The sequence below is a fragment of the Phycomyces blakesleeanus genome (genome assembly GCF_001638985.1).
Source record: "Phycomyces blakesleeanus NRRL 1555(-) unplaced genomic scaffold PHYBLscaffold_3, whole genome shotgun sequence".
In the NCBI taxonomy this organism is placed as follows: domain Eukaryota; kingdom Fungi; phylum Mucoromycota; class Mucoromycetes; order Mucorales; family Phycomycetaceae; genus Phycomyces; species Phycomyces blakesleeanus.
The window spans coordinates 2,160,362-2,187,994 of NW_017265136.1; the positions used below are offsets into that span (position 1 = coordinate 2,160,362).

Below are 27,633 nucleotides of genomic sequence, written 5' to 3' on the forward strand. Positions count from 1 at the left end.
CTGTTAAAAGTATATATATATAAAAAGTACCGTGTGTTTTTAATCATATCCTATTGTTAGCATTGATAAATTCTTCACAAAATGGATTCCTGAAATAGATTCTACAATAAACACCTATACACCAATCACTATACACCAGCACATTGATACAAATTAAACACACTTGATTGTTAAGGTAAGTTCTCTCCAGTAGAATGTATTTTTAATGGTACAATTTTAGGGTAATGGTACTTTGATATAAGAAAAAATAATTGAATGAAATTAATTTTTAAAAAAAGGAGTACATTTATTATCAGACAACTAACATTGAGCCTAACGATTGTGGTACTATGAATTTGTAACAGTACCCATGTTATGCTCGTAAGGGAGTACATTTTTTGTTCGCCGAATTCATAAAGGTAAAAGTTAGAGAAAGAGAGAAATGGACATATGTAATACAGTGAAAATTATGTGTTAAATATCCGTCTAACTAACATTACATACATACCTATATATGCATGAAATAACTTTTTTAAAAAAAGTGATCTAGCACTCAACTGCTTGCTTTTCCGATCTTCACTACTACTGGCTAAATATTACAAAGAAAGCTAATAAACCTGAAAGCCAAGTAAGTAATTGAAAGTTAGTGAAACCCCCTACAATATTAACATTTTGCAAACAATTAGTGAAAATACAATACTTAATGCCTTGCACCAGTCACACAGACCATCATCGCGTTCCTGCTTTCTTTACTATTCCATATTTTTTGAATGTTCTTGAGTTGAAGATCTATTGTCGCCATGACTACACCAATTCATCCATCCAATCAAGACTGCTTGTCCGCTTTCTTGGATTCACCATCAGAAAATGCTCGCCACAGTCTTCACCACAGCCCTGTGTCACCCATTACCCGTCGTGGAGCTAATATCCAACGTGGATTTCCCTTTTCACCACAACGCAATTACCAACGTTCTCCTCAACTTTCTATTCCATATTCACCGCAACGTAACCTTCAATGTTCACCTCAATTCCAACGTATAACTCCAGGAACTCCATCCAATCGAGTTTATAGTATTCTCACCGAGCAGGATCATTCATTTGGCCGATTTGTGGAACCAGTATCCTCACATCGTATATCTGAGACCTCACATTCCATCATCAGATCTGCTCCCGATCCTTTGCAAGAATTGTACTTTAGTGCCATGGATTCTAATTCTTACGAAACTGCTATATTCTATGCTGAAAAAATGGTGGTCTTATCAGGTAAAAATAGTAACAATAATCGGATTTCTGATCAATATGCGATTTGTGTTTTTTTTGTGTTGTTTCCTTTTTCTGTTATATACAAATACACATGTACATACACATCTACATATAGCTTTCTTGCTATTATAATTTTCACTTTCTCTATATTAATTCTATCTAGAATATATATATGTAAATAGACAATTATGCAGATGTAGATAGATATACATATTATACCGTTTATTTATTTTAGAAAAATTCAGGTTCATATGAAGATATCCATAAATTAGCTACGGCTTATTACCAATCACGACAATACGAAAGAACTTTGGCACTCTTAAACAAAGAAAGAGGCCTGAGTCGTTTTTTTGAAGTTCGTTATTTGGCTGGATTATGCGCCGTAAGAAACAAACAAAACAAAACAAAAAACAAACAAAAAAGAAAGATGCCAAGATTGAAATCCGGTTTCTATATCTTTCTTTCTTGGAAAGCAAGCCTTTTTTATTTATTTATTATTGTTATAGATAGCATTGGAAAAATGGCAAGATGCTTTGGATTATCTTGGCCGTTCAAATCCATTCCCTGAAGAACAAGGTAGCATCAATATAAACATTATTTGCTTATACAAGACTAACAGCCAATAACAACTATTGAAGAATGGGATCGTTCAAAGAGTATAAGAGCAAGTATATCAATTTACTACAACTGAGACAAAAATATTCATACTTTACATATACATGTGTATATGTATATATTTAGCTTGAAGCACTAATGTGTTGTGAGCGTGGAAAAGTTTATTTGAAAACTGGAAATACTCAAAATGCTATGCAATCTTTTAAAGATGCTCTTCATATTGATCTACGGTGTGTCGAAGTAAGTTTGGTTAACTTGTATAGATCCAAAAAGAATAATTTTAGTGTTTATATATGTGTGTATATGTGTATATGTGTATATGTATAAAGGCACTGGAGTTGATGGTCCAACACAAATTAATGGATGAAGAAGCAGGTAAATTTATTTATTTTTTGATATTAGAGGAGACCATTTTTTTTTGCTTAAGCATTTATTCTCACTCACTTTCTCTTTAGAGTGGGAATTTATTACTACCTTACCCTATGAAAAACATTGTGGATCCCATGAGGAATTTTTTAGATCGATGTACACGATGAAAATAAGACGGGTAAATGTAGTTTTGTTTGATATTTATTATTTTAATTTGTGTCGACAAAGGATTATTAACATTCATATTATAGTTTTCGCACATATCAGATATCGAAGAAGCCCAAATAAAAGCAGAAAGAAACTTTAGATTACAAAACAGTGTTGATTTTCTACGAAGTAAAGCAGACACACTTCTGGCTAATAGTCGATTTTCAGATTGCCTAGAGGTTTGCCAAAAGTATGCATAAATTTCAGACGAAATACAAGAATCTTGATCCAAAACATAATAAACCGTTTCTCTGTATCACTTTCTAGGATCCGCCGAGAAGATCCGTATTACACACACTCTATACCAACACACGCTACATGTTTATACGAACTTGGGATGAAATCTGAACTTTACCGTCTTGCCCAGGATCTTGCTAATACGCTGCAAGATGATAGCGTAACCTGGTACACAGTAGGACTTTACAACTTATATATCAAAGACTATGCCGAAGCAAAATATTATTTTAGGTACTCAGTACATTATCTCTTGATATTTATTTTTGGAAACAAACAAAACTATAACCCCCTTGTCTTCTTACTAAACAACTGTTATTACAGAGTGGCGTTAGCTTCTGATAAACTCATGGAAAAAGCATGGCTAGGATCAGGCATTGCCAGTTCATACCTTCATAATTATGATGCTGCAATTGAAGAGTTTACCACATGCAATGAACTAGTTACAAGGTATGTATTAAAACTACGAACTCACACACTCATATATATATTTATTACATATTCTCATAATATTCATTAGTTCACATCTGCCATATATGTATATTGGAAAACAATACATGAGTTTGGGTGATATGGATAATGCTCTAGATAACTTGAGTAAAAGTTATGATATGTGCAAAACAGACCCTTTTCTACTAGTTGAATTGGCTGTTTATTATATCAACAAAAAGGAGTAAGAGCGAAAAAGACACTCGCTAACATAAAGAATATAACTTAATATTATGCTCTTACTAATAGCTACATCGGCGCACTGGAATACTTACGAAAAGCACTTGCGCTTTCATACAATCGGCAGGGTCCCATGAGTCAGATGTGGGAAGCTCTTTGGTGCAACTTTGGGCACACGTATCGTTATCTAAAGTATGTCTTTTATTTGTACTTGTTTTCACAATATTTTCTATGTATGGATATACGTGTGCTAAACAAAACGTAAATATTTATTTTAGAGAATACGATCGTGCATTTAACTGTTTTGAACTAGCTATGAGCTACAATCAGAACAATCCAGATATTTACACATCAATGGGTATTATCTGTCATATCAAAAATGATTTTGGAAATGCTATTTTGCATTATCAAAAGGTTGATAATATATTGGAATATATCGATTGCCACGTTCTCATCTTGTTTGTCTAACAATCTTATTAGGCATTTGAAATAGGCAAAAATAAGAATTTCATAAAAGAGTTCTTGAACAAAGCATTGTCTCATTACTCAAAGCAACTTTCAACTCAGCAGAATATCCCAGCCTTGACACCATCAAATAGGTTTAATATTGGACAAGTATCCGAACCAACTGGCGATCAACTCGAAAAATTTGTTGAAGAAGAGTATAATGTGGCCATTGGTAAAACAAATGCTATGGATTCTGAGTTTGCAGAAAGGAGTTTTTGTGATGATTCTTCTGCACAGATGGATAACATCATCCTTGATGACTGAGCAAGTTCAGCACACACACACACACACATATATATATATAAAGCTATTTTTACATGTACATTAAATGAATTAAAGACAGAAGGATAGTAAGTTTTTTATACTACTATTTTTAAAGAAAAACACATACACACACATATATATAGAAAGACATGTACACAGCCTGTATTTAATGTGCATAGTCCCCGCAATACCTAAAAAACAATAAATAATATCTCTTTGAGAATATCCTTAAAACAACGGGTCAATTCGCAAAGGGAAATACAAGCATAGAAAATCAACAAAGAGGGGGTGAAGACATAATATATATATGTATGAGAAACAGAGTGCAAAGCCCCAATGCAGACCAGCACACGGGACTCTTGTAAGTTTATTGAATCTTTTCGGAATACTTCTTTGGGATGGTCAAACAATTAATGTTGAGGTAAGAACAAAAGCTCTTAATTACTACAACTGCCCAGCGCAAATAAGCCAAGAGCGCAAATCCAAAGAAACCCCAAAGGAAATAATGCTCAGATTGAGGGGTTAAGATGGGAGCACTAAGATACAAAATAAATTTGGGGGAGTTTTAGTATGTAAAAAATAATGATAGATATAATATATACGTGTATACTTATATATTTAAACAGCAGAATAATAATAATAAGAAATAAGACTTACACTCCAGGAACTCTAGGTAAATTCGTAAGAATAGCACCCACAATCATGGGCACCAGAAGAACAGTAAAAGTAGGGAAAGTCGATTTCGTCAGATGAGCCAAAATAACCTTTGAAGCAATTCTTCCAAATACGATTCCAGTCGTGATGCTATAAAGGAAAAAGTGGTGATGACTGAGGATGATTGAATAAGGCGAAGTAGCCCAGAGATAAAAAGAGATGGTGTAGATAATAATTGGAAGATTGTCATTCAGCATGGTACGCACAAATGGCTTGTTCTTCTGACGGCAGGCCTTGTACATGGCGTACATACTAAGATATTTTCCAAGTGACAGTCATTAGAGTCATTTACAAATCACATTAAGACCAACTTACCATGAAGGTGTGTGCATAAAAATTAATGTGAGACCAATAGACCACACGATTGCCTGATTGATTGGGAGGTTGGCTACACAAGTAGGCAAGCCTTCCATCTTGACAAGAGTGCTCACCGGGAGCTTGTAGATTCCAGTCCCTGTTGAAATAATAAAAAGAGATCAATAATCAACTAAGGTTAAACCCGTGCGCCCAAAGATTTGGCCTAAATGTCTTACCATAAATAAATGAGAAAATGAAGAGTACACATGTGAGAATAACACCTTCTGTTGGTGCATTTATATAACCCAGGTACAAGATTCCCGTGTGGTACTCCTCAATTGTGGACAGATAGAATCCCAACATAGCTATTCCGTACAACATAACGGTAGAATGTGTCTGTCCAAGTCCAAGTCCAGTTGTTTGGAGTAGGACTGCGAACGAACAGTTGAGGGCGTCACATCCATGGTCAAAAAGTTCTCCAAGAGGGCTAGATGTTCCTGTGCGTCTGGCCTGTTTGCCATCCACATTATCAAAGGTTGAGTACAGCCAGAATCCAACAGCAAAACTAAGGTAGATCCACCGTGGACCATCCTCCATCTCATTACTTAATCCAGCAGCAAATGCAACATTGATAATCATAAACATAAGGCCAGTAAGGGTAATCAGGTTTGGACTATAATATGGTGTTAGATTTTATTACTGTCATTAGACACCTTGATTTTACTTACGCCATACGCATTGGAAAGAAACCAACAGCCCAATTCCAATAATGAACCAAGAGATATCTCGACGTAAAAGACAGATCGACAGCCGCATACTTGTACAGTTTGAGGTTAGCCAATTGTTCACTCGTCAGGAAATCGGGTGAGAAGATTGAAGGCATTCTGTTTTTTTTTCTTTGATCTGTGGGTGTGTTTGTTTATTTTTTTGCTGGCTTTTCTATAAGGGGCTCAGCTCAGAATGAAGATATTTAAACGAAGGTATGATAAATGAAGAACTAGAAAAGAAAGGGCAGCATTGAGTTCATATAACCTTTAAACAAGCCAAAGGGCTTTTGTAGTTTTTGGGTGGGGATGATCGTGAACAGTTAATAGAGAGGTATCTTGTGGTACAATCGGACCCGGGATGTCCAGTGCGGCGTGGTACAAAGGCCCCAACAGTGCTTCCTACCTTCACATGTTACAATAGGATCTCTTTAAAGAGATTTTCTTTTTTATTCTTAAAAAAAAATAGATCTTTCCAATGTTTAAAAAAAAGAGAGAGAGAAATTTCAAAACACAGAAGGTTTTGGCTCATAATAATTAAGCCAAAAGTATTGAATTGTCATGCTGGCCTGTGCTGATGACTTACTTGTAATAAACTATTATCCATGTGTTGTTACCTGATGACTTTCTTTTACTGGATATGTTAAGGGGGTTGAATTCCATCAGATCTCAAGTCAAAAAAGAATTGCACAAAAAATCTGTAAGTTGTTGAAGAGCAGCTCACAATCAAAGAATTCTGAATGCAAATGCTATAGAGAGCCCCCTTAACCAAATGCACAACGCGTACGTTCACGACAAGGCCATTAAAGAATAAATAGAGAAAAGTTGATTAATGTACTTGACTTAAACTTCTCTTTCTGTTTCGTTATTTGTTAATAAGAAAAAAAAATCTAATTGCCAGGTAAGGTCTCAAGACCATATTTTTATATACATTTTTTTAAGAAAAAATAAATTAATTAATTAAGCAACACTTTAGATCAAGTATTGATTAAATTTATTATTTATATCAGCTCTAACAAATAATTAATTGATTTTTCATTTATTTTTTACACAAAACTTTTTTGTGTATTTTTTTTTTCATTACTTTTTTTTGCGATTTTATTTACGCTTTTCTTTACATACAGTTGTGTTTTCATAAAATGGGTTCATTGGTGTGGTTCGGCTCAACTGTTTTCCTTTTTATTTTGCTGGGATCCAAGACTTATGGTGCAGAACTAACAGCTGACCATGTCGGGCAGCAACATAATTGTACGTTCAACTACAACAACACTTTGTACTTTTATGGTCAAGGACTGCAGTCCAGTCCTGCTCTCTATTATATCAAAATCGACTCTTCTACCCAACCTACTGAATGGAAAAAGACGTCTTTCCAGCCCCAGGATGTTGCCTACTGTGGTGTTTCTGATGGCTCGGCTGTATTCGTGACCAGTCCACTAAAGAACAATACTATACAAACTGTCGATCTGACACATTCAACTATGAATGTCACCACCACATTTGGTGTCTTGCCAGAAACACTCGGAAAGCCAGCCATGCGATCGGCTGTGGCAAATGGCACTCTTGTTCTATTTGATGGCACATCTTCGCGTGACACCTGGCTGCTTTCTACCCACGTAGAGCCCAAGATATGGACACGTTTGGCGCCGACTGATCTCACACCACCAAGTACCAATTTGGGTGAGCTTGTAGTAGCAGGAGCATTAATCTACCATTTTTCTACCGAGTCAATGTCTACTGGAGGGTATGCGATCCATGTTCATGCGTTTGATCCCACACTTGGCCGCTGGACAGGCTACATCGGGTCGTTTCATAGTCCGAGCCCCGTTATTATAACAGAAGATGGAATGGGTCGCGTGTTTGTATTCTCTGCCGCACCAAATTATGTCTGGAACATCACAATGTCCGAGTTCGCTTCTCAACCGTTGCATGTCCAGCCACTCTACTCAGGTATCGAGACCCCAAGTTCGGACACCAAGGCAGCTATTGTTACTCTCAACAGCACAAAACAAGTTGTGTTTTATAAATTTCTAAATAACGGGTTAACATTCTATGACCCACTTGCCAATATCCCTCTCCGCACGTCAGCTTCAGTGTCGAGTCCATTGGGAACAAAAGATGATGAGAATTTCTGGAACACAAAAGTGGGCCGCCGCCTAGAGATCGGACTGGGTGTGGGGCTGCCGATATTAGTTTTTGGGTTGATACTGTGCGTGTGCATAAGACGGAAGAGAAAACAAAACCAAAAGGTTCACGAGACTCCAGAAATTATTCAGCCCGATAAGGATGAGATGTCTCTCGCAGAGGAAGCTTTTCAACCCACACCTCTTCCTCAACATACTGAGGATGCCGAGACATGGAGTCGTCGGGTTCTTCGGCTGCTCACCAGTATTACGCCCGATCGGTCTGTATTCTCCAGGCCAGCTGCTCGTGCACCATCGCGCTCCTCCCGCCGAACTCAGCAAACGCAGGCAAGTTCCATTACAAATGGAGCAAGAAGTTCTCGACGAATTTAATCAAATTAGTTCCCAAAAATGAATCTGTATTATTTTTCTTTAATAACCATCACATCTTACATAATGAACCTCGAATACATGAATAAATAAATAAATCTATAATAGTAATAGTAATAGTAATAGTAATAATATATAATATATAATATATAATGGCAATAACAATAACAATAGCAATAGCAATAGTAATAGTAATTGTAACGGTAATTGTAATGGTAATAATGATGCTGTGGTTCACACAGAATAAAGTACTTGTTTTGATGTATTTTCATTTTCAGTCAAGATTCAACGAGAATATAGCAAGAGATTGTGCTCTTGTTTTTTTGTGCAGCACTTATATTTTATTTTGTATTATTTACTTTTACTAAAAGGCTATAAAAGTACGTTTGGCTGACGTAACAAATTGTTCTTACAACAAGCACGATAAAGAAAATGATAGGTAGATAAGCGAAAAGGATAAAAGCGGCAAGTTTGGCTTATGAACACAAAGAGATCAATTAAAGTAAAAATAAAATACAGTACAATGGAGGCTCTGGATCTTACTTTAGATGCAGAGCCTCTATTTAAACAAAAAAAAGGAGTTCATTCTGACAGCTTCCCAGATAGAAAGAGTATGTAAGCAATGCTTAGTTTCTTATCGATGTAGATCCTCAATCTTAGTAAGAGATCTACGTATATTTATGAAATCCAAAAAGTATAAATTATGGCAAGAAATGACTGTACTACTTTATTATGAGAACAAATTATATACTGACTATGTGCGTAGAGGAAATTTTGGAGGCTGAAAAGAATACTTCTTGTTGAGCACACATGTCCACAGAATAATTATAATTATAATTACAATTCCTCTGTTTTTTTTGGAGTCAATGACAAATTGACAGGTCTTTGTTGCCCAGCAATAAATAAACTACTAAAAAGGTACATAGCAATAAAGGACGCCAAAATAACAATAGTTTTTTTTTGCTTGTTCTTTTTTTGGTCGGGAACCCTGGTAACAAAGGTCCGTGCCCTGCTTCCATCACAGTAATTGTGTGACACTTATAGTGGCAAAGGTCACATGGGTTGTCTGTTGCTATGCCAGTTGGTCAGGCAGGATGGAAAGAAGAACTGGCGTTACTCCCATGTGTCCATTGAAGCGTGACTCTAAAGAATGTGCTTTTGCTATAAAAACTGATCTATTTTGTATTTTCACCCTTCTTAATCTCTATCTTTATTTTATTTTCCAAAAAAAAAGATGAACGTCAGTGAACCAATACTTTCACTATCGATGCCTACATTAGAGAAATTTCCTAGCCTTGGTGGTGAAGATATGACAAAGATGTGGCAGAGTAAGCACCTCTTAGTTATTTCAATACAAAAAGGAGGTGAAATTCACTAATAGCTCCTAGTGTTCTCAAAATGCAAGCAACAGATTGAACATGGTCGACGACTTGAAAACATGTGTTGGCGGTTGTGGCACCATTCAGTTGGCCTACCAGCTGATCAACAAGCCAGGAGTCCGCCAAATATCCAGCGATTCATCTCCACTCTGTCACCTGTGTCTGACGGGTGGCACGAATCCTTCTCTCCGACCCCAATGACCACACCTCATTCAGAGTGTTCACGCACCACCACCCCAGTCTTGGATGAAGATGAAGAGGAAGAAGAGGAAGACAGTTGCGATGAAGACCTAGACGATGAAAGCGAGAGTGACTGGGACGACGACGAGTTTATTATCCCAATCAAGCGAATCGAGAATTGCTTCATCAAAACCCAGCCACCCCGGCCCGTTGTCCGTCGTTCACTTTTGTCGGCTGCCCTTTGCGACCAAAAACTCTGCGACCAAAAAGAGAATCGAACACCATTTACACTCAAACATAGTAAAATTGCCAGTGCCGTTCTTACCCCAATTCACCCTCAAACCACCTCATTTCTACGCCACCCTGCAGAGAGCATAAGACATCTAATTTCAGAACAAATACAAGACAATCACTCTTCCTTTACATCAAGGCCGGGCATGGGTTGGCTAGAAAATTTTCATATTTAATAATAATGATAATGATAATAATTATTTAATTTTTATACATAAAGTAAGATATATAAAACAAAAAACAATATTAAAATATATATATCATGTATATACACTATTTCTACCATCCTTGCCAGCCTTCAAGTGAGCTTTCAAATAACTCATCTTCAGCGCCTTCCATTACACGACAAATGGGAGTGAAGGGACTCTTTCCGGAGTGCTTAATGTAATCCTGGGCATATTGAAGTCCGCGTTTACGTTCCTTACGGCCTGCCTGCTTTCCAATCCAAGTATAAACCTGGTGACCAACATCGAACACATACACGTGTTGACTGTCAAACATGTCACGCGTGATGGTGTCCTTGGCGACCAAGTCAAAGTGAAGATGTCCTAAACCAAAAGGTCCCGAACTGCTGAGGCACATCAACTGTTTTGTGACTTCTTCTTCTTTTTCTTCTTCTTCTTCTTCTTCTTGTTCGATCTCTGCTTCATGTTCTTCAATAGGACCACTTGAGCCCAATTTTTCAAAAAATATATTTTCACCTCCCGATCCCTGCTCTATATACACATACACATACATACACACACAACAAACGTCTTGTGAGCTTCTCGGCTTTTCTTTTAAGAAGCTGTACTACTTTACTTACCAACCACGACCATTTCGCCTCTTCCACGCTCGCCCAGCAACTGAGCGATAAACTCTGCTGCCTTTGCTCGCTCAACGCCCTTTGCGTGACTGCCTTGCCATTGATAGACAATATCTCCAGTATCGAGTACAAATACGGCCTGGGAACTCAAACTCTCGTAGCTCAAAGACACCTGGGAGATCACGACAGCATTGTGGGTCCGACTGTTCTCAAGTCTGGATGGTCTCAGGACACGCAGCAGACGTGTCGGCAATTCTTCATCTTCCACGTGATTAAATCCACTCTCAAAGCCACCCTGGAGATATGTCAATGAAGGGAAGTAGCTCTTGAATAGACTTGATTCCCTGTTTTGGATCTCACGGTGCTGAACAGCCAAACCATCGAGGACTTTTTTTTTGTATGTTAGTTTTAAATTTTAGATTTTTCTTTCATTGGCTTTGTTGCTTACAATCATCCAACTTGACGGTCTTGTAAGCAGCTGTTCCTGCCTCATCCTAATTATTGTTATTATAATTTTTCTTGGCCCATTAGCATTATGGACTCTAAAAGATGTGCCTAAAAACTTCTTTTGGCGTTACCTGTGAAGTTTCATTGCCCAGCCAGAAATGAATGTGATGCACAAGACTGTCAGAACCAGGCTTAGTAGTGGTCTAAGCCGAAAAAATAAAATACAATAAAATAAAATAAAATCAATCTCCATTTGATTTGTTCCTATTAAACCCAAACTCGATAAACTATAAAATGCCGTTTATGCTATGCTATGTTGTGTCATGCCATGCTATCAAAGTACAATGACCAAAGACTTTGACTGTGCTGATGTGATGTTTTACCTTTAAGAGAATATAGCTGTCGCCTACAGATATATGGTATAAAGATTAAAATACAATACAACATAATGTAATATGAGCATATGCAGATATATATATATGACGGTACCTTGATAAAATTGGCCATATTGTTTTTCAGGAACACGAACAAGACCAAAGTTCTGAACACGCCAAATAAACATTCCACTACAATCAAACCTATTAGAGCCTTCAAGTAGAGCTATTGCAGACTTACGTTTCATTCCCAATAGGGGTGCCTTCATAACTCCAGACTTCTTCAAGCTCGGCTTCTTCTTTACGTTGAGCGTGTTCTAAGTCTGAGCCAAAGTTGGCCAGGTTGGTTTCGTCAAGACCTGATTGAATGCATAGGGGTTAATATCCTTGGCCAACTTGAATAACAAGACTTACGCCAGGTAGAGTTGCGCAACATCTTTGAAGTGGTATAGGGTTGTAGAAATGTGTGGAGAGCTAGAGAGAAAGAAGAAAGCAAAAGAGAGAAAAAGGTCCAAAGAACTTCAAATGGATTCGCTTAGCACTTTGTAATTTCCAAAAATAATAAAATAATAATTATAGAATTTCCATTTCAAGAGTCATTTCCCACTTGCTAACCAAAATTAAAAGTTTTTTTTTTCTTTACAAATAAAATACTTTATTTTTAAATTATAGGGGTTTCAAGATCAAGAGTAAATTGTGTTCATCTTTACTTTCTGTTATATTGTGAGCATCGTGTTACAGCCAAAATAGAGAGGGAGAAAACTTTATAATCCAAAACCATAATGATGCGTCTTATTATACAACACCCCTCCAATCGATATATATCCTTGGATCTCTCTACTAGAAACATCACTGTCTCTCAATTAAAACAATACATTACTGCTAAATGGAGATTAGATCAAGATTCCTTCATACTAGTCCCAAATGACAACATTGTAAATAGTATTAAAGTTTAGTACATAACACTAATGAGTACAATAGGAAATGGTTAATCATGGCAGATTAATTGAAGATTACAATCTCAAGACAGGAGATACAATTAGAGTGATTCCTTTAAAACAACAACTCGGTAACAGCTTTAGCTTTTTAAACAAATGATATCAATATTTAAATAAATCACTGATACATAAAATGAAAAAAAAAACAAATAAATCAAAAACAACCAACCAACCAACCAACATTGTATATAAATACCAATAAAACAATGAAGCACCAACCAACATTGAACAGACTTCTTCTCCAGTGGTCCAAATAAATATCTCAAACGACATAAAGGTTACCTTTTCTTTCATTTATATTATTTATTTATTATTATTTTTTACTTTTCATTTGTCTCAAAAAAAAATTGTAGACGGAGCCAATTGATTCAACACCTGAATTTCCTACTGTCGTACCTCGTCCTTTATCACAAAAAGCAACTCTTTCACCAAGAATCAAACAGCCTGCCGCTGATTTTCCTTTTGGCCCCACTAAAATGAAAGCAACTTCAGGATTTTCTAGAAGTGTAGAACGCATTGACCTTATCTCCCCGTCTGGAAGATACAAACGCAGGATTCCTGTACAATGGTCAACCAACCCAATTGCAGGAAAAACTGGGTTGAACATAGTCCCAGCTGAACATCAAGGCCCTCTTCCTCACGTACCAGTAGGATACTGTGTTGATATGAGGATGACTATGAGCTCGATTGGAGTCCATAGGTAAGCAGAAGCTTAGAGTATAGACACCATATCTTATCAATATATTTGTCTTAGACCACCCATTGCAGGGATCTCAGGATCACAGTCTATGGGTTACGTGGTCTCTATTGTGATGTCAGGCGAATATCCAGAAGATGAGGACCAAGGTGATGAATTTGTATACACCGGAAGCGGTGGCCGTAGTGGAAGCGATCTCATACAAACCTTTGACCAAGACCTCACTCGATCGAATCTATTATTGGCCAAGTCATGCAATGTACGCCTCAACACTATAACTGGCGGAGATTCTGGGGACGCGTGGAAGGATAGCGCTCCAATTCGTGTCGTCCGAGGCTACAATCTATCGAAAAACGCCCAAAAGTCTGGCCGACTCGAAAGATCGTATGGTCCCAGCCAAGGATATCGTTATGATGGAATCTATAAAATTACACGCTACTGGTCTGAGATAGGCTACACAGGCCACAAAGTCTGGAGATTCCATTTGAAGCGAGATGATCCTTCGCCTGCTCCATGGACCGTTGAAGATAAGTCTATATATTATTTTATTTTTTTATCAATTTTCTCAAAGTACTAAATATCTCTGATTTATTGATTGATTTTTTTACGGGGGGCATTCATAAGGCGACATTGTAAAAGGATTCTTAGACAGGAGCCAAATGAAGAACGTATACAACAACTGTTAGGATTTCGTTCAATTCTCAAATTTCTTGTTCCTGATCCTGGTTACAAGAAACTTCATCTGACAAATAGCTACCGACCCTCAATGCGAAAAATGGATCAAGAGGACGCAAGTGAACCCATCAGACGCACTAATATAAGTTCTGGTACATATATACCAACACATGCTATATGGAAAGCAGTGATAGGCGATCAAATGAACAAACGCATCTGGATGAGATTGATTGATTTGAACTATCAAAAAGAATACAACATCAAAGACCACCTTACATTTATCGAAAATGCCTTGACACAACCCGAGTTTCAATGCATGATTTGTAATGAGCAAAAATGCCGTCAAGCCGACCCAGTATATCGAGACGGACTTAACATTCCTTTGGTTAAAGCCGAATCGCTTCACTGCACTCGATGCGACTATAACTTTTGCGAAAAGTGCTTAAAACCTATGATTGAACGCAAACATGTCGTCTGCCCTAACTGTCTTTCCCAGAAATCTCTCTGTTTCAACCGACGATTAAGTGCTGTATTTGCTGCAATGAATATTCCACTTTAACTAAAACTATGAAAAAGAAAGTGTGATAAGGTACTGTGTAAATAATATGGAGCTTAACTGACTAGAGCACTATTTCTTTCAAAAATAACTTTCATACATTGTGTATATCAAATCTTCCACAAATAAATTCAAAATTGCATACATATAAATATGACATTTAACTGTAACCGATCAAGTGCAGATATGCAAACGAATATTTTCAAAAAAAAAGTTTTCATTAATAATGATAGTAATAAGCAAAATATGAATGTATTATATATTATCTGTATATATATTATATATGTGTATGTGTATGTGCGTTTAGTTTTCTAAGGAAAAGGATTAAGGCTGTATTTTATTTTATTAAGCGAATATGTATTTATTACGCTTCACCGAGAAGCCAATCGACAACAGCACTTTCCTGATCCTGTACATCCTCCCATTCATCGTCCTGTAAGAACCATTCTTCGTCACCATCGACCATGCCATGTTCGCTATCTAAATCAGCTCTATCAAGAGCACGACCATTACCATCTTCAGTAGTCAACATAAGCATTGGTGCAGAAGTCAAAGTATCATCATCACCAAAGTTTCCACCTGTTTTTCTGACAGCAACAATAGGTACTACTGTTTCAGTTTGCACAGATGCGTCAATGCCACGAGGTTGTCTGACGGGAGTTGGCTTCTTGCGCTCAAGAGCAATAGGATCTCTCTGGAGATACAAGAAACGTTCGCGACGAGACACATACGATGCTCTATAGTCATCGAGCGAGCTGACTTGTTCAAACTTCAAGACCTTGTCTAAAACAGCACTTTCTTTGCGACGAGAAGAAGCATCCGAATCATCTTCAGAGTCAATCTTTTCCCGCCACTGGTGGATCATTGAACGTCGCTTTTCTTTGGGCTCCTCTTCTTCCTTCTGAAGTTTTTGCTTAGAAATTTCATCCCAAGCCTTGATTGATAAACCAACCGAACCAGCGGTCGAGAGGCGGACGGGTTGACGGTCCATGCCGTCTTCATGAGCTGATTGACGACGGCTGGCAAGTACAGATGCTCGTTTGGCTACACTCATCGATGGGCGCTCCGGGCGAGGAGTGAGTGATGCTGTGTCAACAGAAGAAGTGTCAGAGTCCCGATGGATACTCAAGTCAGGAGTTGATTTGTGAGCCTTTGACGACTTTTTAAATGAACCCTTGCGATGAACCTTGGTCTGACGCTCGGTACTTGTTGCGGGTGTAGGTGTAGGTTCAGGAGCAGTAGAAATTACATTCTCAGGAACAGGTGTGTGTACAACAACAGTTGGGCTGTCTTGGTGAGAAAGTGAAGGAGATGGAATAGAAGGAGTGACGCTTTGTTGATCTTGTTGTGGCTGTTGTTGTGGTTGATCCTGTTGGTTTTCTTGAGGTTTTTGCTGCTGCTGTAATTGATACTCTTCGTCTTTTTCACGCTGACGACGAAGATTTTCTCGGCTCTTTCGACTACTCATACTACCACGTCGCAAAATTGGCTCGTCAATCTTCTTTGGTTCCTCTGGAACTCTGTCAAGTGATTGCTTCCTTTTTGAGCGTGAAGGTGTTACCACAGCTGCCTGCTTGTGTTGAGGTGGTTTAGGAGCTTCGCGCGGATTCTCAAATCGAGCTTCTGGAGTTGGGTCTTCTATGATTGGCGGTGCTGTAGGATGAATAGATTCCTCGGGCATCTCCAACGGAGATTGAATAAATGGCATCTCAGGGCGAGGCGCTGGGGGTGTAGAAATACGGGGAAGGGTGGTGGATCGGCGTTCCCAGGATGGGGATTCGGGTGGTTGGACAGCAGCAAGATCTTTGACCTCAATTGATCGGAGACGGTTAGGCGTTAGTGAGACACGAACTGTTGATCCTGAACGGATCAGGTCTTCAAAATTCATTGCTGGAGCATCGGGATCATATGAACTTGGTCCTTCGGGGACATCAAGGGTGTTGGATTCATCTTTTTTGAATACTTTATAGGCCTTTTTTTGGGTGGATTGTACGCCGTAAAAAGTACTGGTAGTATTATTGTTATTTTGTGTTATTACAGAATTTGGACGAAAAGGTGTGTTGGGTCGACTGGCAATTGTGCGATCATCATCGTAACCGAGATCCATATCATCAAAAGAAATATCCATGAAGCTCCCATTGACACTTTCGCTCACTATATGTATATATAATTATTATTATTTTATATAAAAAAATGATTTATAGATAAAATACTTGTTAGATTTATTTTATATTTTGTTCAAAGATTATTCTTACTGGCATCAGGTAAAAAGTTCTGTTTACGCGAAGGAGTAGGACTTGAAGTACGAGAAGGTGTCATTGAGTTTCTTGGTCGATAGCCAAGTGTTATTGCACGTTTCTAACAATAAACAATGCAGAGATAAATATGCATATCCCGCAAAATCACCACTTGAAATAATAATTGATTTATACACAGTGTAATTCGACAAGTTGTTTGTTTTATGATATAAAGATTTAATTTTTGTTTTTTTTTGGCTTAAATATATATATTAATCTACAAGGCTCACCTCCATCTTTTCGCGCATATCCATGCGATAAAAGACATCGCCAACTTGGACATCATCAATAAGGGCCAAAAATACTTCCTTAATTCGCACGTACTCAGTATCTTCATGTTCTGCTGCAATTACAACACCTGTGAGAATATACTCAGCCATATGTTCAAGTACTGTTGTGACATAAATTGCCACCATAGGTGAAATAATAATATCGCTTGGTGGTTTCGCTTTGAGTGCCATCCATTGCTGCTGATCCTCTTTGTCAGCAAGCGTGCAAAACTCAAAACATTTATCTCTCAGGCACGGCAATACAGTTTGAGTAGGAAAGGGTTCTGATTGGCCTAGGAGTCGCATACGCTCATAGGCTTCATAGTCAATTGTTTCAGTTTCGGTAAACGTCTTTACTTCTAATTCAGCTTCTACAATTGCATTCTTTCCCAGAGTTGAGGGTAAGAGTGTAAAGACTACTGATTTGATGCGTGAAAGATCGAGCGATGCTGAAGACGTAAGAAGGAGAACGAGAAATTCGTCGAGAAAAAGGTTTATTGCTTGTAGTGCATCTGTCGAGACTCGATATGGGCCGATCTCGGAGATGATGGCGTTGGCAGCACGTTGACAGATGTAGCGCACATCGGCTATATTTGGGCAAACTAATCAATAATAGCCACTAGAGCTAAATAAACAAAGCAAAAAGGTCGAGATTTTACCTCTGGCCATGACAACAGAGGATTGGGTATAATTATGAATGTGTATTTGTGGGTGTGTCTTTTTGGAAAGTGTTTCTTTGGACCAAAAAACAAATAAATAAATAAATAAATAAAATTAAAGACTTAGGAAAGAAGAATTCACAACGAAATTCTGCTTGAGAATAATAGTGATATAAAGATAGGCTTGTGTGTCCGTTTGTATTTGTATGTTGGCTAGTAAGGAATGGAGTAAGTGGGCCAACAAAGTCAATGAGTTAATGAATGAATGGAAAGGGAGAGATGGCTTGGCTGACAAGGCCAGTTTGTTTAAAATATTAATAATAGTATGTATAAAGTTAAAGGACAAGTGGCGAGCTTTCAAAAGTTTGGGTTCGTTTGTAAAAATTGTATTTGGCAAAAAAAGCACGAGCAATGAATAGAAGCTAATATGGATGATTGGGTAATTTACCAAATTACCACTTTTTCCGCGTGGAAGAAATAGTCAAGGTTGGCTTCCCACCCTTTGTCCGACTCTCGTAGTACTTTCTGTTTGGGTTATTGCATGTTTGAAGCAATGGCTTTAGTGCTACAGATTATTATTTTATTAATATTAGAATATATATTTGGAATTTTGAGTGCTTCATTTATGTGATTTTTATTGCGATTATAGTTTTTGGTATTACTTGTGAGCTATGTGGCAATTCAAATATGCATTAAGTTGTGGAAAAAACCATACTGATTTGATATTGGTATTTATAGCAATATACATCTATTTATGTCTGTGCGTATGTGTTGTATTAGATGGCTTGTAAAATAAAATAAAGTAAAGTAAGAATCCTTTTGTATCAGATGGTTCACTGGAATTTATTTATGGACAAGAAATATATTTTTAACTGATGAATATATGCAGTATGATCCTGCACACGTATGACTTTCGATAATAGTGAATGGTTTAGCAGTAGGCTGTGCATAATTATCTTACTTATCTTATATTATAAAAATAAATTAAATATGTGTATATAGATATAGATATATATATCAGAATATAGTTTTGAGTATAGACAAAGGGGTATGATAAAATAAAAGACAGAGACTTGGCTACCAGCACCGAAAACTATCAATCCAGGGCTGATCATAAGGCGTGGTATTGATTGATTTGTCTTCACATGCTTCTAAGAGGGGCATCTGGGTAGGGTGAGCGTTTGTCTGAGATCTCCATTCTGAGGACCGTACAAGACTACTGTGAAGGCAAGTATTCGAATTCTGAATAAGTTTTGCTTTGGAGACAAGAGATGACACTTGGGTGTTGGGGACTGTACTTCTAGAAACAAGAACTAGTGGTGTAGGCATCTTCTGACTGAGTAAAATAGTAAGGAGAGATTTTCGACAGACTTTTTGAGGTATTTGTTTGGTGAAAACAATCGAAGCATCGTGTGAACTTATTGCGTTTGGATTGTCTTCGTCAAATACGGTCTCATCGTCATCCTCTCTATCGCCATCTTCCTTATCGTTTTCATGTTCAAGGCTAATCTGGATATCTGGTGGTTTAATTGGCACAATATTTTGCATTGGCTGTGTGGTAGACGAGCGTGGGATATCTTCTAATGAATAAGGAGGTGTGATTGGGGAAATTGTTGTTGGTTTGATATCTATCCCTGACTTGCGAAACCATAGTCTCCAGTGTCGGTTTTCTAGACGCTTTGTTTGGCTGTCATCGGAAGATAGGGGAAGATATGGTGGTGAAAGTCGCGATCTGATGGATGAAAAGAGGTCTGAGGGACTTTGAACTGGTGTCAAAGGAGTATTTGGTTTTTTGAGGGTCATTTTTTGTTGGGAAATCTGTTAAAGGTTATTGAAGGAAGAAAGCAAATAAACAGGTCTCTTTTGTTTTTTTGTTTTTTTTTTAAAAAAAAAAAAAGTTTAAATAAAATATATATATATATATTCTGTAGATTAGATAGACCTCCGAATCCGAGACCGAGGCCCTTTGAAGGAATTAAATACACGATTCCCTGTTGTTCTTTGGTGTTAATTTTTTTTTGAATCTTGTGATATGAATCGTACCGCCAATTCCTTTGACAGCCGCCCATTCTTCCTCAAGACTGTCGTCATGAATAATAAGCTTTAGAAGCAAACCAAATATATTATCACGCATTACTGACTATAGTCCTTGCCTCTTTTTCCCATTCGTCCCATTGTGTATTCCGGTCATTCAAGAGACAGAATATTAATGACTTTGTTTGATAATATACAACTATACAAATTCTAATATTGTCAAGCCATTCAATTGAACCAGGCACCCATTGATTTCAGAGGTGCCTTTCTATTATAAACCCAAATAACTCTGTCTGTCCATTGGCTGTTTGAAACCTTTTGTGTAGAGTCATTTAATCGAACTAGAGGCACTACCTTGTTCATTGGACTAAAAAGTGGTCAGCATTACAAGTCATTCAATAGATATTTTTGATGCTCATGACTTTAACAGATGCTCTATATACTCAAGCTATATATATATAAAAGGTCAAATATTTCCTAATTAACAATAGTACAAAATCACTAATCATATAAGTTAAGAAATAATCGACTATTCCCTCTACAAAGATAGCTTTTTTTTTCTTATACGGCAAAATTAATGGCACATAAAAATTATGGCTGATATATGATCCATAGTGTCTTTTGGCTTTATAACCGTCACAAAATTACTTGTTTCAATTTATTTATTAATTTTCTTTGTTTTCTCTAATATAAAATATAAAATATATATATAGAGAGAGATATTAACAATTAACAATATTTTCATATATCTAATTTATAATTAAATGCTCATAAATATATATACATGCATAGACAGAAGAAGTATAGGCACATGCCAAACAGACAACTTCTTTGTAAGAAACAAAAAAAGAAAAGGAAATCCAAAAGAAAACTTGGCCTTTACCTATCTTAATGACGAAATGGCACGTGAACACATGCCTTAGCGGAGCAACGTCACTCTAGTGCAGATAGCGAGTTCTTGCATTGTACGCTCTTTAATGTGAAAGACGCCCGACATTTGTTCCTATTGTTGTTATGCAAAGCGGCAACCATCGCATCACAAAGTCATTCCAATCACACCGGACTCGCCATACAGATAAACTGCGAGATCTGCTTCAACTTTCACCATCAGATTCTCTTCTCCTAGACGCATGCGCACGAAAAACAGCAGAAGAAGGTAACTGAAGAAGACTAAATAAAGGATGGAGATTAGTAATCCCCCACATTCCAAAACTCATCTATAATTGTCCAGTGAGTCGCCTTTTAACTGCCCTTCCTGAGCTTAATCCAGACACCATCCGAGACAAGTATCTACGGACACCATTACACATTGCCTGTGGAAGACAGGATGATTTAGGAGAAGCAACAGAATTGGCAAAGGTTTTGATCCTTGCGGGTTCAGATGTGAATAATGGTGTTGGCGACATTGATGGACTTCAACCTATGCATATGGGTAAATCTTTGCATGCTTTCTTATACTTTCTTATTCTATTATGTTATTATATCTGATTTATTAGATTGCGGAATTTATGTTTGGTTTTTCAACGCTTTACTAACTTTTGCCTTCCTTTTAGCTGTACTGGCCAACAATGTACAATGTGTTCTTCTTTTACTAGAGCATGGTAAACACATCCTATTATCATTTCAGTACCATATATTAATATAGCTATTCATCAGGGGCAAGCGTACCTGCCTCGGATCCCTTTCGACTGACACCCCTTTTACTGGCAAAACTGAAGCTGGACAACCTTCGTTTAACACAACAATTAATCCAACGAGCATCTAATGGAAGGTTTGAGGAGAGGAGGATGTCTTCTAGTGCACAGAGTGAATACGGCGATCTGGAATCGGTAAGTGCTGCTTCGAGAGGGTCTTGCTTGTTATTATTGAATACATCGCTGTAGATCACAGAAGTGCTGGTAACACACCTATCCAACAAACATATCACCACATTTGGGTCTCCTCGACACTTGTCTTCTACTCATGGTCTGTCTGACTTCTTGTTCGCAAATGCAGATGACGATGGTCTTTCCGAAGTCATTTCGGGTATTGCAGCCCAATTTTCAAATCTTCACATGAATGATAGACCAACCACCCCAGAAGAAGCAGAAATCAAGGTGCAAAAACTGCATGATTCTATGAATGGATTAATAGAAAAGGTTCGCCAGCTGGGAATCAATGACAAGGCAAAGGTTAAAGGCCCATGACAGAAATTATGCTCTCAAACTTCTACCATACAAATATCATATTATTAAAATAGAAAGAAAGATTCACCGCTCACCCATCATTCTCGGGGCTAATGTGGAGCTTTAATGACGGACGGAAGGATCCGAACCGTAATCGAATCCAAAACATTTATATAACCATTGATTTTATCAAATTATAAAGATATTAAAGATATAAAAATATAAATATTTTTAAATATAAAATCATATGTAAAGTGAGAACCCATATATATATATTTATGTATACAATGTGTAAATGAGAAAATTTAAAGATGTATTTATTTAAAGCAAAAAAAAAAGCTCATGAAATTCTGCTCAATGGGATTCCATTTTAAATGGAATACATAGCTGTGACGGGCCAAAGTTTTTTTTTGGATCTCATTATAAAGTGCGATCAATCTGCCTTTTTCACCTTCTTCTCTTTACTAACAATATGGCAAAGAAACATACTAATCAAAATACAACGGCAAAGCAAAACGGCACTCGTAAGCCAGCTTCTCCTGCCCCATCCACATCTTCTGCTTCTCTCCCGCCTTCCCCACCACCCAAACGCTCAACGTCCAAGAAAACAGCTACAAATACCTGTAAGTCCTAACAAGAAAGCATTTATTTTTTTCTATATAAAAACGCGTCATTTTATGTTGTCGGCAGCTCTCAAGTCTCAGCTCGTGGATAACCCTCCTACTCCACCACCAAAAAGAAAAGAAGCACCTCTTCCAGTACCCAGCTCCGGGCCATCTACTCCTGTTCCACCTCCCAAATCCAAGAACAAGACAAAGAAAACCAAGGTAATATATCCAATATCCGCTCCGTCGGCGGGATTCGCTAAATAGGTCAAATAAGCGTGAACTAATACAAAATACGTACCTTCACGGATTGTGTTACAGAAGGCAATCACCGCTACTGAGACTCGCACAAAGGTAAAATACTTACAACCATCCACAAACATGTGGAAGCATGATTTCATCTTTACAAATATTTACTTCCGACTTACCTTTACTATAATAGTCGTCCAGAACCCATCGATCTTCTGCAGTACGCTGCCTGGCACTTGCTACCGTGGCCGGAACCATGCTCTATGTAGTTCGCAACGGTTGCAGTGACAATGCGCGAGTCAACTATCCCTTAGCGTGCGCTGTTGTAGATCCTGTCAACCAGAAGCTGTGGAGTTTGAGGCATTCTGCAGAGCCTTACGCAATGGAATATCTTGAGAAGGTCAAGCCATACCTTGAGCCTATCAATCCTTACCTTGAACAAGTCCGGCCTTACATTGAGCAAGTCAAACCTTATGTAAACGAAGCTAAATCCCAGGTTGATTTCTTGAAAAACCAGGCCACCGAGAAATATACCACTCATCTTTCTCCTCAAGTCGATATCTACACTGATATCGCACGTCAGCACTATAAGGACAAGGTTGAGCCCCATGTGCTTATCTGCACAAATGCAGCTCACAAGCACTACACCACGCACCTCTCCCCACACATAAACTATCTCTCTGCCGCTGCCCAGAAACAATACCATGAGCAGCTTTCTCCACAACTGAATCTCTTTGCTAAAGCTGTACAAAAGCATTACCGTGAACAGATTTCTCCTCAGTTATACTACCTTTCAGAAGCTGCACAAGAGCATTACCATGAGAAACTCTTGCCACAAATTAAGTCTATCCGTGAAAATGCCAACACTCATTATCACGAAACCCTCTTGCCACAACTTCATAACGCTCGTAAAAATGCTCAGAATCACTATCACGAAACCCTCTTACCACAAATTCATGGTGCCCGTAAACATGCTCACGCTCACTATCACAAATATCTCTTACCCACCTTGAAAGACTTCCCAGCCAACGTTCAACATTTCTATTACGAGCATTTCTTACCTACTATCCAAATGATCTTTGAGCGCGTTATATTTGAACTTCGGGTGCTCCGATTTAATATGAGTACTATTTTCCACAAGTATGTTGATGTCGACGAGATCTTTGCTCGTATCGCGTCTGGCCTTTTGGACATCCAAGAATCAAAGTCTGCTCCAGAGCCTCTTCGTCATCTCGCTGATATCCTGTACAGCTATGTTCCACAGCCAAAATTTAATACTGTTATTACTGATGAGGAGCCAGAAGATGGAGAGATTGAAACGTTTGGGATTAAGAGTACCGCAGAGACTATCGCTCAGGCAGTACCTGCCGCGATTGAAAAGATTATCGAAATCGTTCAGGTGAAGAAAGTAGAAGAGAAGGAACTCGAATTCAGTCCTACCGTGGTTGAAGAAGAAGCCGCGACTATTGTTGAGGAAGTACCTGCTGCCAAGGAAGCACCATCTGTCATCGCTGAGGATAAGGAACCAGAGATTGAAATCCCTGCTGTGCAAGATGAAGTATTTGTAAGCATTCTTGAAGATAATGTCGGTCAAATTGTCATCGAGGAGGAGTTTAAGGCTGCTGCTGTTCCTGTTCCTGCTACTGATGTTGCCAGTGAAGAGGAACCAGTAATTGTTGCTTCTATTATTAAGGAGGATCCAGAGGTTTATGTTAACGTAATCGAGGAAGAATCTGAGAAAATTGCAGAACACGCTCAGGAAGAGCCCGAATCTGTTAGTGTCGCCATTAAAGAGGAACCTGAAGCCACTGTTATTGTATTAGAAGAGAAGATTGAAGCCGACTTTGTGATCGGTGAAGAAGAGCCCAAGGTCGTGGAAGAAGATCTCAAGGTTGTTGAAGAAGAGCTCAAGGTTGTTGAAGAAGAGCCCAAGGTCATTGAAGAAGAGCCCAAGGTCATTGAAGAAGAGCCCAAGGTTGTTGAAGAAGAGCCCAAGATCGTTGTAGAAGAACCTGCAATTGTTGAAGAAGAATCTAAGGTCATTTCAGAAGAACCTATAGCCGCTGCAGAAGAACCTGCAATTGTTGTTGAAGAACCCAAGGTCGTCACAGAAGAGCCTAACATTTCTGTAAAAGACTCCACGGTTGCTGCAAAAGAGCCTAAAATTGCCGTAGAAGAGCCTACAATTCCCGCAGAAGAATCTATCATTGTTGCGGAAGAACCTACAGCTGTTACCGGGGAATCAGAGATTGCCGTGGGAGAGCCTACCGCAATTGTAGAAGAGCCTACAGCCGTCCCAGAAGAGTCTGTAGTGGTTGTAGAAGAGACTATCGCAGCCCCAGAAGCTTCTGTTGTTGCTGTAAAAGAACCTGAAGCTGTTGAAAAAGTAGCTGCCGTTGTCATAGAAGAACCTGAAGTATCAAGCACAGCTGTTGAAGAGAAGCCTGAAATCATTGTTGCTGCCATCGAAAAAGATTCTAAGGACATTCTTAAGGTCGCCGAAGAAGAAGCTAAAGTAGTTGCCCAATTTATTGAAGATAAACCCGGACCAGCTGTCCCTATTACTAAAGAAGAGTCAAAGGCCGAAGATATCGAAGAAGAAGTTATTCTTTCCAAAGAAGAGCCAGGTGTTATTGAGTCTATTTTTGAAGAGCTGGCTGAAGATGTTTTAGTATCTGAAAATATCCCCCAAGTTTCCGAAGATATTGTCAAGCACGCACTCAAAGATGCCGAAGCTATCAAAGAAGAAGAACCAGCTGTAGTTGCAGCCGTAGTAGAAGATGTCCTTGAAAAGATTGCTTCTTCTGAGGATCTTCCTGAAGATGTTGTCGTGGCTGTCAAGGAGAATCCAGGCGAGACCATCGTTGTACTGAAAGATGAGGTTGAAGAAACTACTGTCATTGTTAAAGAAGTTCCTCAAGAGACTATCATCATTGTTAAAGAGTCCCCAGATCAAGCGATTCTGATTAAAGAAATCCCTGAAGAGACCGTTATTGCAAAGGAAAAAGCCCAGGAGACACTCATTGTCAAGGAACTGCCCAAAGAAACCATTGTGGTTAAAGAGTCACCCGATGAAATTATTGCCCTTGTAAATGATGAACCTGAACAGGTTGTTATCGCATCAAAAGAAGATAAACCTAGCTACAACTCTCCTATTGATGATGCCGTCGTTGACGAAAAGCATAAATATGACAGTGCACACCAGGTTGTTTTTGCTAAGGATGAAACTGCTGAAGATATTCCTGTGCATGCTCAGGGTGATGCTATTCCCGTTGAACCCTTGGTATTGGAAGAACCTATTGCTGAGATCAAACCTATGAAAGTAACAGAAAGCGATCCTGAAGTAATCGAGGAAGTTCTAGGAAAGCACATCTCCGAAGAGATTGCTGAAAATGATAAAGATTCCAATACTGTTGAACAGGTTTCATTGCCCATTGAAGAGCCAGAAGTTTCAATCAAGGTTCCTGCTGCAGAAATGCTTATTCTTGCTGACGAGGATGATCTCCCGGCTAAAGAGACGGCGTCTCCCCACATTCCAGTTGCTGCTTAAAAGCATGACTTTATTTTTTACACACTACCTTTTCTGTCATCAAAGCATTTAGCATTGTTAATTAAAGAATCTACACTATTCGATCACTCAACATCATCAAAATTACTATAAAAAATATGATGTTTGATTGTTACGTTTAACTAAAAATAATAATATTTATTAAAGAAAAATTGCTCTACTTACTCCTATTACACAGCTTTTAAAAAAATGATAATATAGAGGTCTTACAAATCAACGTTTAAACAGAAGTAGTATTTATAAGCCAAGTGATGCCCACATGTGGTATTTTGTTCTGATTGCTATCGATGCTATTAGTAAGAAACACTTGATTTCATTTAAACTGTCTTATTTTTCTAATTTCTTGTAAGCGTTATACGCTGGTACTTTCTCGTCCAAAATGACAAGGAGGGTACTTTTAAATGAAGACGATCTTTCTTTTCTTTTAGAGAATAGCATACTGTATGTTTTATTGAGAATACATGCAAACAAATAAGACTTTATTTGATATAAATTCAAGCAGGATTATACCTTTAGTATATATAAGTTATTATATCACCTGTCTATTATGTGCATAGTGTTTGCATTTGTCCTTTTGCATTTCGTCTAAATATGGGACGTGTTTTCCTCTCTCTATCGAGGGTGATTTTTTTTTACTTCAATGCCTTACTTCTTGAGATTCTTTACAATATTCTTATGATAGTTTTGGTAAATATTGAAGAAAAAAAAACATTATATGCTTCAATAGAACTTGATTTCGAGGCTGCCGCAGTATCCATAACAAAAATTGCCTCTTTTTTTTCTTTTTCTCTGTCTTATCTAGTTCATCTATCGTCTATTTCATATAAATAAATAAAAGGTTGAAAATATCAACGAACGCACAATATATCAAAATTCATATGTTTATTACCAAATTGTAGCCTAAATATGCTGGACTTGGAATTTTTTGTTATGCTTCTTCTCTATAACTCAAAGCTCTTTGTGTTTAAGAGAGAGAGAGAGAGAGAGAGAGAA

At 37.9% G+C, this 27,633-nt stretch overlaps 8 protein-coding genes across 8 annotated transcripts; 5 read left to right on the forward strand and 3 right to left on the reverse strand.

The window, feature by feature from the left end:
* Positions 1-779: 779 nt before the first annotated feature.
* On the forward strand, positions 780-4,107 carry PHYBLDRAFT_140850 (hypothetical protein; the record flags this gene model as incomplete). Its single annotated transcript, XM_018430466.1, has 13 exons — positions 780-1,242; positions 1,488-1,624; positions 1,749-1,818; positions 1,991-2,097; positions 2,187-2,232; positions 2,313-2,404; positions 2,478-2,623; positions 2,701-2,901; positions 2,992-3,117; positions 3,188-3,340; positions 3,406-3,528; positions 3,615-3,750; positions 3,817-4,107. The coding sequence occupies 13 exons, from the start codon at positions 780-782 to the stop codon at positions 4,105-4,107; spliced, it is 2,091 nt and encodes a 696-aa protein (XP_018296835.1).
* A 305-nt stretch (positions 4,108-4,412) lies between these two features.
* Positions 4,413-6,098, reverse strand: PHYBLDRAFT_176887 (hypothetical protein). Its single transcript, XM_018437825.1, has 5 exons — positions 5,847-6,098; positions 5,355-5,791; positions 5,137-5,275; positions 4,765-5,073; positions 4,413-4,643 (listed from the first exon to the last, which is right to left on the reverse strand). Exons 1-5 carry the CDS (start codon positions 5,999-6,001, stop codon positions 4,475-4,477), a joined length of 1,209 nt encoding a protein of 402 aa, XP_018296836.1. The 5' UTR covers positions 6,002-6,098; the 3' UTR covers positions 4,413-4,474.
* Positions 6,099-7,021: 923 nt separating this feature from the next.
* Positions 7,022-8,395, forward strand: PHYBLDRAFT_140852 (hypothetical protein; the record flags this gene model as incomplete). The annotated part of the gene is made up of 1 exon (XM_018430467.1): positions 7,022-8,395. The coding sequence occupies one exon, from the start codon at positions 7,022-7,024 to the stop codon at positions 8,393-8,395; it is 1,374 nt and encodes a 457-aa protein (XP_018296837.1).
* Positions 8,396-9,626: 1,231 nt separating this feature from the next.
* On the forward strand, positions 9,627-10,418 carry PHYBLDRAFT_163889 (hypothetical protein; the record flags this gene model as incomplete). Its single annotated transcript, XM_018434889.1, has 2 exons — positions 9,627-9,720; positions 9,781-10,418. 2 exons carry the CDS (start codon positions 9,627-9,629, stop codon positions 10,416-10,418), a joined length of 732 nt encoding a protein of 243 aa, XP_018296838.1.
* PHYBLDRAFT_122178 (hypothetical protein) lies at positions 10,396-12,347 on the reverse strand. The gene is made up of 8 exons (XM_018428854.1): positions 12,283-12,347; positions 12,110-12,227; positions 11,984-12,060; positions 11,878-11,900; positions 11,626-11,697; positions 11,496-11,541; positions 11,048-11,434; positions 10,396-10,958 (listed from the first exon to the last, which is right to left on the reverse strand). The coding sequence occupies exons 1-8, from the start codon at positions 12,302-12,304 to the stop codon at positions 10,522-10,524; spliced, it is 1,182 nt and encodes a 393-aa protein (XP_018296839.1). The 5' UTR covers positions 12,305-12,347; the 3' UTR covers positions 10,396-10,521.
* Positions 12,348-12,852: 505 nt separating this feature from the next.
* Positions 12,853-14,797, forward strand: PHYBLDRAFT_140855 (hypothetical protein; the record flags this gene model as incomplete). Its single annotated transcript, XM_018430468.1, has 5 exons — positions 12,853-12,937; positions 13,079-13,143; positions 13,220-13,566; positions 13,621-14,094; positions 14,212-14,797. The coding sequence occupies 5 exons, from the start codon at positions 12,853-12,855 to the stop codon at positions 14,795-14,797; spliced, it is 1,557 nt and encodes a 518-aa protein (XP_018296840.1).
* Positions 14,798-15,158: 361 nt separating this feature from the next.
* Positions 15,159-19,822, reverse strand: PHYBLDRAFT_163892 (hypothetical protein; the record flags this gene model as incomplete). The annotated part of the gene is made up of 6 exons (XM_018434890.1): positions 15,159-16,948; positions 17,050-17,152; positions 17,322-17,962; positions 18,020-18,094; positions 18,519-18,584; positions 19,165-19,822. The coding sequence occupies 6 exons, from the start codon at positions 19,820-19,822 to the stop codon at positions 15,159-15,161; spliced, it is 3,333 nt and encodes a 1,110-aa protein (XP_018296841.1).
* A 1,226-nt stretch (positions 19,823-21,048) lies between these two features.
* On the forward strand, positions 21,049-22,457 carry PHYBLDRAFT_179709 (hypothetical protein). The gene is made up of 5 exons (XM_018438198.1): positions 21,049-21,209; positions 21,285-21,485; positions 21,607-21,654; positions 21,710-21,882; positions 21,937-22,457. Exons 1-5 carry the CDS (start codon positions 21,068-21,070, stop codon positions 22,237-22,239), a joined length of 867 nt encoding a protein of 288 aa, XP_018296842.1. The 5' UTR covers positions 21,049-21,067; the 3' UTR covers positions 22,240-22,457.
* Positions 22,458-27,633: the final 5,176 nt, after the last annotated feature.

Coding starts and splice junctions, on each gene's coding strand:
- PHYBLDRAFT_176887 (XM_018437825.1), bottom strand. CDS start 6,001: ATGCCTTCAATCTTCTCACCCGATTTCCTGACGAGTGAACAATTGGCT. Junction 5,792..5,846: donor TTCTTTCCAATGCGTATGGC/GTAAGTAAAATC, acceptor ACCATATTATAG/TCCAAACCTGATTACCCTTA. Junction 5,276..5,354: donor CATTTTCTCATTTATTTATG/GTAAGACATTTA, acceptor TTATTTCAACAG/GGACTGGAATCTACAAGCTC.
- PHYBLDRAFT_122178 (XM_018428854.1), bottom strand. CDS start 12,304: ATGTTGCGCAACTCTACCTGGC. Junction 12,061..12,109: donor ACCCCTATTGGGAATGAAAC/GTAAGTCTGCAA, acceptor GTTTGATTGTAG/TGGAATGTTTATTTGGCGTG. Junction 11,542..11,625: donor TGGGCAATGAAACTTCACAG/GTAACGCCAAAA, acceptor AACAATAATTAG/GATGAGGCAGGAACAGCTGC.
- PHYBLDRAFT_179709 (XM_018438198.1), top strand. CDS start 21,068: ATGCAAAGCGGCAACCATCGCATCACAAAGTCATTCCAATCACACCGG. Junction 21,210..21,284: donor ACGAAAAACAGCAGAAGAAG/GTAACTGAAGAA, acceptor ATAATTGTCCAG/TGAGTCGCCTTTTAACTGCC. Junction 21,655..21,709: donor TCTTCTTTTACTAGAGCATG/GTAAACACATCC, acceptor GCTATTCATCAG/GGGCAAGCGTACCTGCCTCG.